General features: G+C 41.1%; 1 protein-coding gene across 1 annotated transcript in view; it reads right to left on the minus strand.

Annotated features, from left to right (window-relative positions):
* opcml (opioid binding protein/cell adhesion molecule-like) overlaps nt 1–10,377 on the minus strand; it is a 145,696-nt gene extending 135,319 nt beyond the window's left edge. Inside the window, exon 1 of the mRNA XM_088012433.1 lies at nt 9,768–10,377. Coding sequence (XP_087868559.1) covers nt 9,768–9,925 — 158 coding nt within the window. The 5' untranslated portion in view covers nt 9,926–10,377. The remainder of the gene's footprint in view (nt 1–9,767) is intronic.
* Nucleotides 10,378–13,554: the final 3,177 nt, after the last annotated feature.

The following is a 13,554-nucleotide window of genomic DNA, read 5'->3' on the forward strand; positions in this document are numbered from 1 at the left end:
AATTAGCCGATGTGGATTTGCACATATAGCAGCAATAACGTTTACTAAACCCATAACTTCATTTGTGGACTAATTTGCTTTGATTTCTTTGCGTTTCAGACATCTGGTATGAATTTTATGTAGCAGGAAGCATTACGACTGCTTAAACTGCACGTTCATGCACATTTTTCTACGCTGTAATGTGACAAACAGAGCATGTTTGGGGTCAAAGACACTACTCTGACGCTAACGCTATAGCGTTAGCTTGGTTATTGGGAGCAAGAACAACAGTTTCTAATCTCGTTTAAACGCTAAACATCTCATCCAAATAAGTTATAAAAATAATGGCAGAAAATAGCAAGACACACACACACACACAAAAAATTACCATTTCTCTGCACAAACAGCCATACTAGTAGAAAATTTGAATTAACATTGTTAAATGCATGATTGCCACAAAATTTGATCCGATAGGTGTAAAATTAGTATAGAAATACATTCTTGTTATGAACAAAACTGCTCATGGATCCACTGGGGATGACTGAACACATGATGTGCTTCCAGCTCTTTGCCTCTGTGACACTGCAGCACAGCCTCCTGTGGACCAGGAAATGATGTAAAGATGCAGAAAACTCTGAGGACACATAACACGATGCCTGACTTATCAATCACTGCATCAACAGTATTATAAAAGAATACATGACAAACAGTAACACACGATTCGGTTCTATTGGACTGATCTGAATATCCGCTCTCTGACTTTAAAGACAGTCTCAGCAGACAGTGGAAAGGACGCAGCGACACCATATTGCAAAAAAAAAGGAATGACAGTGTATGTTCCTGATGATTTATTTATAAAACAAAAGCAAATCTTCCTTCTGAAGCTTAATTTGAATGACAGCGAAAGGCAATTATTCTCGCTCACATCTGCCCAAGTTCAGGTTGGATGTGGCGTCGCTGTTTATATCATAATGATATCTATTTGGGTCTCTCGTTAGCTGTCCTAATAATGCAATTTCCTAGAAGAAAAACATTCCCCTGGGAAATATATCAGGGAATCACGAAGCAGGCGCTGCAATCGTTCATTAAAAGATTTTGTCAAGATTACATTCATTATGCACTTACGTTCTAAGCACCATTTCTTTATTATGTAAAGCAGAGAATCTTACCAGGTTATGTTAATTAATTATTTGTATAAATTTAGTGGGGCTTTTTTGTCCATGTTTCACACCTGAAACTTGAAACAGGCCAGACATGTTAATCAGTTCCATATTTTTTTCCATCAGAAGACGAAAGCATTCGGATTTTAATGTGAAGAGTGTTTACATCGGTAAACAAAGGACTTGATCTAATAAAAATGTGCCATGAACTGGGAGATGGCTCGATCATTTCAAATCCAATCGCCAGAGGGCTTGTTGTAGATCCTACACTGTCAACGATTTTTATATCAGGATAAATGTCAGTGGATCTGCTCAAATACCCACACAGACACAAAGCTAGCATGTGCACAGTGAGTCGAATCCATAATGAACTTGGGCGTCCAATGTCCTTTAAGTCCCATTCCGAGCATTTTTCAGAACTTTCTCTCATCTGTGCAATGCAGCCAACGTCTTTGGAAAATTCAGCCTTAAAATGATCCACAAACTGGCCCCTTCATTCGATGCTAAGCTACTTTGATGATCCAAATTGCTACAACAAAGATATTTAATGACAAGTAAAAAGAGGGCTCGCATTTCTCCAGTTTAGTTTATCTTCAGAGGTTATTAGTTCAGCTCGGGGTAAAATTCAATTAACCTGTTTTCACATACGACCCTCTGAAAGGCCAAATTCAATTTATTTTAGGCAGGTGGTTGTTTAATTTCTACCCAGCGAGCCACATTTCTATCATACTGTAGGTTCACTGACGGTAACCTCTATAAACACAAAGGGATGTTGAAGTTATGAGACTGCTGTCATTTTGTATCGTGCAGACAGTCATTCTGTCTACTTGCAGCTTTCTTTTTAATTAGCCTTATAGTGAGAATGGCTTTTGTTTATAGTTACTCTGCAATTTGTTTGCCATATTTAAATATATCTATTTTTTTATCTGCTCTCTTCACTCATCCTGCACGCACTTGCAGTTACTGCTGCTGTTAACTTTATACTCTTTTTGTTTTCTCCTTCCATAAAAAAAAAAAAAAAATGCCCTACTTGTATGTCTGACTCTTTCTTCTCTCTGTCATCTCATCGCCCAGCTGGTACGGTAGACGGCAGACCATTAGCCTGCTTCCTCTTGACGTTTCTCCCGGCTGACGGTTTGCTGTTGTTCTCCGCCGTTGCTCCGTATTTCCTCAGGTTTGAGGGACTGCAGTGAAGTTAACCTTTGATGCAGTCGACTGTTTATGATCAACTAATTACGATCTCATTCTAACTAAGTTGAATTAAGATTTCATTTCTAGCCATGAGTATTGGTATAAATTACATTGTACAGAGATACGAAATTTACGCATTAGATGTAAACTGCACCAAAAAAAAAAAATGAAGTGAACTGAACTGAAATAAGCACATTAAACCACATCTGACCACATGCACCAATCAGATCACTCCAAGTGGTCAACACAGCTGGCTTCAAGAAGCACCACGAATAGATATACGGCTTCAGCTGTCAAAGTCCATGTGCTAAACCTCTCCTCACGCCCAACTATTAGGTTTAATGGTTGTTGGTTGGATTACCAAGATTTCTGTTTCTATTATGAAAGAAGGTCGAGAAAGTTAATAAGACAGCAAAACGTTGTAAAAGGAGTAAGAATTTTGAATAAAATATCCTTTCAAAATGATGTCAAAAATTATTAAAATCTTTCACTGTCATTAAAGGCAAAATATCTATTGGCATCACAGCAATCAAACACTTGTTATAACTGCGATGTTCTTTGAGTCTCTTTGAGCCCTTCTTGCTTTAATCTCTGGCTCCCCTGTCATATTGAGGTCTGGACTTTCCCAGGGTCACCTCAAAACATTAACATTTGTTCCAGTCAAAAGTTATTTGCTATCCAAATTTATGGATACGCCGTGAATAACTTTGGTCCTGTCTGCCCAAGATTGTTACATAAATTGACCTGCTTATTATAACCCATGGTATGGCACATTTGGCTATCCAAATGTACAGCAACATAAAGAAGAACTCTGAGTTAGTAGACCTGAACACACATTAAAAAGTGTGTTCAGGTCAAAGTTCAAAGTCATCCAAAGTTAAGCAAAGGCTCAGGTAATTATTGCATGTACGGTCCGACTGATTTACTGTAAAAATGCCAGAACTTTGTGGTGAAACGGGACCGCATTAGAGACATGATACAAATAAGTCTGCAGTTCATCCTGGGGACAAATATGAGTCAGACTTGGACATCAAATGAAGCAAAACTCCAATGTGCTCTTCCCCTGTGCTGTACAGAAAGCATTTGGTAATTCTCTTGTTTCAGCTGAGAAATGCCAAAAATGTGTAGAAATGTCTTGTTTTGTTTTGTGCGCACTGCGATAAATGTAATAAACGTAGAACAGAATTTGGACCTGAATCAAATTCTGTTTAAATCCTGAAACATTTCTGAATACTAAATTAGTTTTGAGAATCAGAATAAAACAGAATTGTTGAATTAATAAATACACTCCGTCTCTAAAAGGACCTGCTCACCTACCCAAATCATTGATTTTAGGTTTTCACAGCACTTTCAAGGCCGCAGATGAGTAAAATCCAGCAGGCAGACTGCTTCAACAAGCATTTGTGAATGATTATTGCTCTTAGGAGATCCTTACATAGTCAGAAAACCCATTAATAAATACAGAGACCTCTGTATGGTTTATTCATTTGGTTAGTTGTTTTTATTTTTTATAAGTTCATGCAAAATGCTATGGATGCAGGCAGCAAGGAGCAAAGAATAATGTGAAAAAGGAGCATTGAGATAGGTTTAGTGCTTAAGTGATTAGTGTGGTAAGCTCATAAAAATATTCTGCAACAAAATGTTCCTCCCACAAGTTAAGCGAAATTACCGCAATCAGGATTCCTGCCACGGGATTCTTTAAAGAGGCGGCAGTGGCTAAAATGGTAAAGGGTTTATAGGTCGGATGAAAACCTGTCCCTTCATGCTAACTGTCAAAGTGTCCTTTTGTCTCCGTGAGACACCGAGCCCAACGTTGCTCCTAATGCTTTCATTGTGGAGGGGAAAAGTAGTGTAAAGGGAAAAAAAAAAAGACCAAATGTACTGTTAGAAGTTCTGTGAATGTGAGCTGGTGTGGGTTATGTGAAGTGTAAATTGCTTTCTGTGATCAACTCAATAAGAAAAGCCCTGTTAGCTAATAGAAGGAAATGACTGCAAGTGAGGCAATCATGAGTTCAAGGTGGCTCCGTTCCAAATGCCGCTGATGCTTATGCTACTTTCGCACTGGCACGAAGTGAAAGGCAGATCAGTGTTTACATGAAAATTATAGACGGGAAATCATTTCCCCAAATGTGTCCAAAGACTGATTAGATAGAACTAAATAATGATGACGCGCATACTAATTTGAAAAAGTCTAACCGATCCAATATGTGCGTCAAATGCAAATCGACCTCACAGCTGTTTTGCTTCCTGCCTCCGGTGCGTGGCCCCCGGGCCCTCCCCCCCGTGCGCCTGAGCCTCTCCAGCCAGCTGTCCCTCCAAACCTTTGCATGGTTGCCATTTCGGTGCCCGACGCCCCTCACGGGCAGGGATCACTGCTTCACAGGTATCACAGGTATCGCAGCTCCAGCCGCAGGTTGCTCGGCGCATGCCGCAGTATAGCTGTCAAATGTGTGGACAATGCAATCGCATGCCAACTCTGCAGGGATTATTCCCACCCACAGAAGCCAGAAAGAGGCATGAGAAATGTTTTTTTTTTTTCTCTCTCTCTAGTCCTTTAAACACCATCCAGCTCCTCTGCACCTAGGGAAAGACTCAGAGCAATGTGGGCGGACAAAGTCTGGTTCCCTGGGACTGTGAGACTCCTTCACTGACAACCAGTTCATCTTCTGAGGGACGGCCGGTTGGACACAGTGCGGAGGAGCGCAGTGGAGCCTCGGGTCAATGCATTGTCAACTCCCTGGTCCACTTTCAACACCTTTTAACGCCGCTCTTGGAATTCAACCCTGTGTCGTGGAAGCTGCACCGCTTCTTTGATACCTCGCCAATTGAGTGGGGCCCAGGTAAAAAAAAAAAAGAAAAAAAAAAAAGGAAAACAGCAATGTTCCAAAATCCAGAGTGAAAGCTGCTAAAGTAATGGTTTTAGAAGAACCAGCAAGTCTCTTCAGGGCTGCTAATCAGTGAGAGCCAGGACAAATCTGGAATGGCTTAGACTGGGGCCTGGAGCTGCACAGACCAGAGGGAAGAAGATGAAGACTAAGCAGATTTTTGCTTTAGACATTTGCACCCTCCCTGTGGCGATCTGGTGCATGATGACCTATGAGCCAAAAGATAAGCTGCATAGCTACTTATCTAGCAAGACGTATGAGGTTTAGCTATACCTTCTAGCCACCTAAATACGTGGCCAAAAGGTGGATCAAACGCATCTCTACGAGTGAGACTATCATCTTAAAGTTGTTTTTTGTTGTTTTTATTTTTATTTTTTGTAATTTAATTCAAAAAGTGAAACTCCTAAACATGGGTATATAATTTAAGCATTTAAGCCTGACCATTTTTTTTATGGCTTTCAGATAATCTCAAAACCTAAAATCCAGTCTCTGAGAAAATTAGAGTATCGCTAAGATCCAAACAATAGTTTATGAACAAACGTTATATTTTGTCGTTGTGGCCAACCAAAATGTGGGGGCAGATTCTGGACTTGACCAGCTGTCTACAGCAGGCGGTCACTGACCCGCTTTACGCGAAGGTGAAGCCGTGAAAGGTCACTGCTGAAGAAGTTGGCTGTTTACTCACTGGGAAAGTTGAGTGGAAGAAAAAATGTGTGGTAGAAAGGAGGTGCACAAGCCACATGGATAACTGCTGTCATGAGAGGATTATTAAACGGAGCATACCCAAGAGCTTGGGGAGATTTACAAGCTCAGTCAGAGGTTCAAAAACCACAGCACACAGATTAATCCAGGTCATAAGCTACAACTCTCACTTTTCTTACATTAAGCATCTTTACTGGTCTAAGAATAAAACGGACTAGAAAGTTAATTTGTTCTCCAAAGTCCTCGTTTGAGACGAAAGAACGTTTCTGATTTCACTCGGAAATCAACTCAGGTTCCGGAGCCTGAGCATGGACTGGCAAAAAGCTCTGGAGATGCTGATTTCATTTTCCATCAGAGCTTGGCGCCTGCCCACACTGCAGAAGGTGCTGAAACCTCCTTTAATTGCCCTTGTATCGCTGTGCTTAAATGGTCAGTAAACTCGCCAGACCTAAACTCTAAAGCTAATCAGTGGAGTGCTGTCACGATGAAAATGAGAGACGCAACAGCGCAGAGGAGCTGAAGGAGCACCGAGTGCGTTTAACGTACGACGCATGGCCACGTCGTTCACTGGAAATAACCATCGGAATTTACTGAAACGCTTGAACTCAATCACTCTGTGTAATAAATGTAATATGAGTTCACCTCTTTTAAAATTAATGACAAAAAAATTGATTTTTAATGGTGGTCTAAATGATTGAAAAGCAACTGAAAACTGCAGCTTTAGTACTGAAAACATCTTTTTTAAATCTCATACCCATCAAAACAGAATCCAATGTTTTGATGGGGTTTTTTTCCGCTGAGGTTAACAGCCATTACAATCTACAATAACTCTTTGAAGAATCGGAATTAGTATGAGTTACAACAGCATTTAATTCCCTTTGGGATCAATAAAAGTATTTTTATATTGTATTGTTTGAATACCTATACAAAAGCAGAAGTTTTTTTTTTGTTTTTTTTCCCCAGTAGAATCAATCACGTTATCTGGGAAGGTTTTCCAAAATGCTTGTCTCCATCATTTTGCCGAAAGAAAAATATGAGTCACAGCTTGCCAATCTATTCTAGCTGAAAGTGTCAGATAGATAATTCCGACTTCAAACAGCCCTCGCTTAGCATGAGAAATGTTTAAATCTACAGCAGTCCAATTAGAAGAGACGGAACAAGTACAGCCTGATTGGCCTGCTTGCCAGGATTACGTGTGCTCTCTGTAAAGGCAACATGGCAGGATAAACTCGGTATGCAAAACGTAATGTGAATAAATGTAATGCTTTGGATTCGGTTTGCAGCAAAGAGGGGGAAGAGAAGGACAGACCCAATTTGACCCTGGATCCGCGTTAAGCTACCGAGTCAGCAGCAGACGTGCGGTTTTACCACAGGTAGCCGAAGATCCAGGATAAAACGTTTTCTGCAACTGTCTCTTAGTCCCCGCTGACACCGACTTCCTAGAGACCTGCCCATCTGTCACCTCTCCTGGAGACGAGGGCCGCCCTTCACCAGCACAGAGAGAGCCCGCTTTTTCTCATCATCATCAGGGTGAACTCTTTTTCCCTAAAGGAGCCGGGGATTGCATCTGGTATCGCATAGTTACTCCAATAGCTATCGAAACATCTTCAGAAAAAACTGAGCAAACATTTGATTTCCTTCAATTTAAGCCTGTTGTAGCAGAGATGACTTATCTCGAATTATACGAAGGCACTCCACAGCACTATTACTTTCTTCAATTTACTGGGATAGCCAGAGGAATTTTAGTGAGACCTAACCCTGAGGATGAAAGCCACATTGCTCCTCCCGACTCTGATATTTGACCATCAGTCAGATCCTCCTCTCCAACACCCCAGAGGGGGGAAGTGAGGTCCCTAGATAATTGAAACACACCAACTTGCGTGTCCTTGAGCATCCATTATGTTATGTTGTTGAGAACTCGACTTATTGTCTGCTTAGTCATGACATTTCACGCTTGTTTAAGGGTTACCTTCAGTTCATTTATGTGCTGGGTGTGAACGTATGACCTTCTAAATGACAAACAGATGCCAGAGGGCTTTTTTTAGAGGATTACGTCTGGAGAAAGTGAAACATCTTCATCTGAGGAACACCAGTCTCCAGGAGTCATTCCCTGATGCTGTGACCTCAGTTTGGGTACTGTCATCCACGAAGAAGAAAGTCAACCGAAGTCACTCTTGCGATGCCACAATAATTGGATGAATGACTTTATTCAGGTACTATTACCTTTGTAAACTACCGTTCATAAGGTTCATGGCAGTTCAGTACTGACTGGAGTCTAGTCAGTGTTGCAGTCTGGCTGGTTGAGTCTAGTCGCCCTCGGCCGAAGAGGGTATCACCGCATCCTCCCATGGCTCGTTCAGTGGCAACAGTAACTGATGCATTTGATTCTCCTTGACAAGTCTTGGTGGTTTTCCATTCCGCTTAGTAGAAATCTGCTTTCTTCAAATCGCTGTACTGAGGCCCATTGGTTCCTCATCCAGAGCAAATGCTCGCTGACACATTCAAGAAGATGAATCCTGCGCCAATTACCGTGGAAGGTCTTCTCACGCAGAGACCATGCTGACATAAGCAGGGTTTTTATACGGGCGGATGTGACACTCCGGAGTCTTTCGCCTCCCTTTGGATGTTCCTGGAGTTAAATAGCATTTGCCATCTGGCTCCCCAGGACGCTGTTACTAAGGAAGCAGCCATCAACATGGTATCTGGCCAAAATACATCCACTTCTACGTCTCTCTGTGACTCTCCCAGACTCTGTGTGTCTCTGCAATCTGTTAATGACACTCTGTGACACTTCGGTGGCGTCTTCCCTCAGAGAACATCCTGCCCGAAGGCTCACAATGCCCAGGAACTGCTTATTGACCATCGGGTGTCGTTTTGACGCCATATAGCCAAAATCTGGACGGCTCATCGAAGAAGGACCGTTTAACTGTGAGTTGTCATTGATCCCAAAAATTGTAGTGGTTGACACATAAACTGAGTGCTGGAAATTTGTGCCATTAGATGTGATTTTCTGTTAGAAACATTTGTTATGCAGTAAGAACTGAAACACTGAAAAGGAGAGGCCTAATGGACATCACCTGTTAAGGTTATAGAGCATTTTATGTTGTAAAATTTCATAAGAAAAGCCATAGATAGATAGATAGATAGATAGATAGATAGATAGATAGATAGATAGATAGATAGATAGATAGATCGATCGATCTGGACTTCAGGTTTACATTCCTTTGACACAGCATTGCATTATTTCTGACAGATTATTGATTTTTATTTACTGAGGCAGATTTTAACAACAACAGCATCTATAACATGTCCATACTGTGTGTATGCGTGTGTGTCAGAGTGTGAGTATGTTTCTCTGTGTAAGTGGGATGGGTTCGATCAATATTTTTACAGGTGCTTATAGAAGCCTATTGCGGGAGCAGACATAGTTTAAGGACCTCAAAAAAAAAAAAAAAAAAAAAAAAAAAAAAACTGTTCTACGCCCTCATTTCCAAAGAAATCTTTCCAAACTTTTACATTCGCAGCCCATCATCATTTTTAACACCTCTGCTGACACTTCACTTTACTACATCAGCTGTGCATCCTTAGCAAGACATTAACCAAGCAGATCAATAACACTCAAGGGCAACGAGCCCGGCTGTAAACACCGAGTTTAGCACCAGGACTCGTTTATGTCGCACATAGTTAAACACACAACAACAAGCATCTGTGTGCTCCATAAGCGATATTCTCCTGGGCTGCTGTGCCTCGGACCAACACACAGTATAAAAAGCACGACAGGAGCTCATCGTTTGGGAATAATTTAAATAATAATAATAATAATAATAATAAAGAACAGTTGGAGACTTACTTTAGCACGGCGCTGTCCCCCTGTCTCACGGTGATGTTGTCCTTCAGTGCAGAATCCCCGCTCCTGGCTGGAACTCCTGCAGGTACAAGGAGCAGCAATTTAAGTCCGAGGACGACCAGGAATTTCCCAGGTTCTGCCAGATAGCCACACATCCCCATGTTTGTTTGCTTCTTTCTTTTCCTCTTTCTTTCACTGCGCAACTTCCAGAAAATAATAATATATATTTTTTTTTTTAAAAAGGGAAAAAAGCCCAAACTTAACGCGGCCGTATATATTCCTTCGGCGTCCTTATCAGCCTCGGCTCCTGGCACGCAGATTTGCTGCCACTGTAGCGCCGGGGGAGATGCGTCCTGTCCGGTTCTCAGCCAGACCACCGCGCTTCTCGGAGAAATGCGCGCCGTCTCCTCTGCTCCCGACTGTAATCTCTGTGAAATGGATGCTGAGGCACAGATGCATCAGCCTGAGCTCCTGTACGTTTCCCTCCCCTCCCGCGGCGTCCTTTTCTCTCTGTCGTCGGGGTGAGACGGTGGGAAGCTGAGAGCATTCAGAGCAAGCGCCTGAATCCCCTCACTATCCTTTTTTAATTAAGTACACACATCTCTCTCTTTCTCTCGCTTTATGTCTCCCTCTCTCTCTCTCTCTCTCTCTCTCTTTCTCTCTCTCTATTTCTCTCTCCCTTGTGTCTTGGTCCTCTTGCACCATCAGGACCTGTGGACATGCCTGCCAATTCATAGGGGGATTCCAAGTTGTGGTCCATGGAACACCAAGCGGTCCCTGTGTTCTGCATATGGGACACTTGAATAACTTGAAATACGCCTGCTGCTCATAACCTCGGGCTATGTCCTATTATATTCCATGATGGTTGAATCATAGCTACATGCTAACCATCGAAGATTGGAAAGATTTCTAAATATGCACACCAGCATATTTAGCTGCTTTGTCAACTCTGGTTCTCTGGCCAAAGAAAATAATGGATTTGATATTGACCTGATGTTTTTATGCTTTTAAATCGCTGACAGATGATTAATTGTGTGTTTTAATATATCCATGTGTTAGATTGAGGAAGTATGTGATCATAAAATGTAACCAAGCATTCTGTCCTGAACCAACAATCAAACCTGATCTGCTCTCAGTACTGTGAGCCAGCAGCCGAAGACGAACCACAACATGAGTGTAAGGTTTTCCTCTGTGGCCATTTTGTTGACATAGTGAACATAGAGAATGTATTAGGATGCTTGTTAGAAACTTTAAACGTGGATGACTGATTGGTCTCGATTTTTTTTTTTATTAATTTAAATATAGTCCACAGAAATACTCCCAGTTTACTTTGGCTGCACCTGCTGAAACCAGAACTTAAACTTAATCTTTTTTTTTTCCATCTATGAAGCATAGACATAAGATGTAGTCATGTAGTCATATTCAAATATGTCCAAGCTTCGAAAACATGACTTTAGGTGTGTGGCATGCGTGGCTACTATCGATTGTAGCAACCTGCACCACCTGCTGGATGGTGTTGGATGGGTGAACAAACTCCTGCCTAAGATCTGAAGGCTGTTAGCACGACGCTAGCGGATGTTTAGTGTTGACATGGAGCAGGAAGCTGAGGCCATTATTGTTTCTCCCTGGTAGCAACCGGCTCCACCCACTGGACATGACATAATGTCCTTTGGAAAGTCAGTTTTAAAAACTGAAGGCATTCCAGAAAAAGACAGAACATGGAGGTGAACATGTCAAATGAGTTAGATTTATATAATTTTCAATTACTATACATGAAAAGCTCCTAAAAGACAGTCAGACAAGGCACCAAACAGAATCATTTTATGTCATTCTCAATCATCACTTGCAGCAATCTGGTAGGAAGAACCTTTAGATGCTGATCTGTGGAACAATTTTCCTCAGGTCAGCTGGAATGCCTCATATCTCACAATGATGTGGGAGCATGATGGAGGCGCACTGATCTGATTCTCTGCAGAGTGAAGGCTTTGGAGTACTTAGCCAGCACAGACAGACATCAAATATGACTCAAAGAAAGAGAAAAAAAAAAACAACAACAAAAAAAGCTCACACATTTTAGAAAACAAAACACATCATTGGTTTATAGCATAGTCTGAGATGACCACTAACCCAGGAACTACCTGGGATGACCAGGAGTGGCTAAATCCAACTTCTGTAGCTTCTAGAACAGGAAAAGGGAAAGGAAAGGGTGAGTGGACTAATAGCAGCACCAACACTTTCAGACGGATCCATATATCACTGGGACCGACTCCAAGTGGCAGCTACACGGTAATATGTGCACATGGGTTTGACGAGCACCAGTATCGTCACGAGGGGAGTTTCTTAGTAGGTTACCGGCTGATGTAGAACGAACATATTAGGTGACATTTCACAATAAATGTATTTAGTTCGTATTAAAAATGAGAGCCTCTGGCTAAATTCTCTTCAGTGCAATTGCGGTCTGTTTCAAGTTAAAGGCGAGGCAAAAAAAAAAAATAGGTTAAGGACATCTTCTAGCAAGGGTAGAGGAAGGGACAACATTCCTGCTCCATCTCTAAAACTATCAAAAACCGTTCCCTTTTAATGACCTCGACCTACAAAGTTTGCAGCTCGTAATGATGTTCTGTCTGACTGGACGTAGCATTGTAATAATACAGTTGAATACTGCACAGAAAAATCGATTGAAATTAAATCACATTTTCCTCCTTGTTGTTTTTTTTTTTTTTTTTCCGTTATCAGAACCTTATTTTTCTCACCAAGCTTTGTGATTCTTGTCACTAGGATCTACAGTGCAGCGAAACAAGTTTTTTTTTTCTTCTTACATATTCCCTCTGTTTTTACTTTTTTTTTTCTCACATACACAAAATGTTTCACATCAAGAAGCACAATTACTCAAAAACAGCCTGAGTAAATACAACATACACTAAACAAAATACAATTTCATCTATTAAGAGAAAATGAAACCAAAATCACTCCAAGAGCACATCAACAACTCATCCAGAAGATCACAAAAGTCCTAAAACTCCTAAAGCACACCAGGCCTCGTTTTTCTTAGTTTATGATTAAAGTACAAGCAAACAAGAGGAAAACCACCTGCGGATCAACCACATGTATAATTTCTTTTTATATCAGACCCAGTGACTCTGATCATTTCATTTGTAAGGTTGAGATCACAAGATATTTTAAATGCATTCCTCAAAGCTTCCGTCTCTTAACACTTTAAATTTAAAAAGTGCATCAACGTTGATGTTTTTGATTGACTCACTTGCAGACTAAACATGGTGGGATTCTTGCCCTTCAATTCTTAAAATGTATAGAGAAAAAAAAAAAAAAAAAAAAAATCAGGCTACCTGCAGTTGCAGAGTCCCAGCCACAAACAAATGATTCCGATCACTGACTGAACAACTGATGCATAGTTGTAATCCACATTTAGTTATTAAATACTACAATCAAACCGTTCTTAGTTAAATTGCGACGGCAATTTCCTACATTGTGTTGCTCTCCCCCTGGGATGCAATAAAAGCTTTCAAAAGAAGCGTATTGGTCAAACCTCAAATTTCAGACACCTACATCTCATTCAATGCATATGGGCTTATATAAATGATTTTTGAATGTAATAAAAACGGCACTGAAATGAAAGGTGCAGCAGGGCGAGCGCGTTCAGTATCATTCATGCACAGGGCAATTCAAGACACGAAAGTGGTTTAAGAAAAGAGCACACACTTCGAATAGAAAAACTAAACCATCGCCGAACACATGAAACGATCACATGAAAGACAGAAATAATACAGCT

This window comes from Poecilia mexicana, unplaced genomic scaffold (genome assembly GCF_051168715.1).
Source record: "Poecilia mexicana isolate PSO_F unplaced genomic scaffold, ASM5116871v1 scaffold_14, whole genome shotgun sequence".
In the NCBI taxonomy this organism is placed as follows: Eukaryota; Metazoa; Chordata; class Actinopteri; order Cyprinodontiformes; family Poeciliidae; genus Poecilia; species Poecilia mexicana.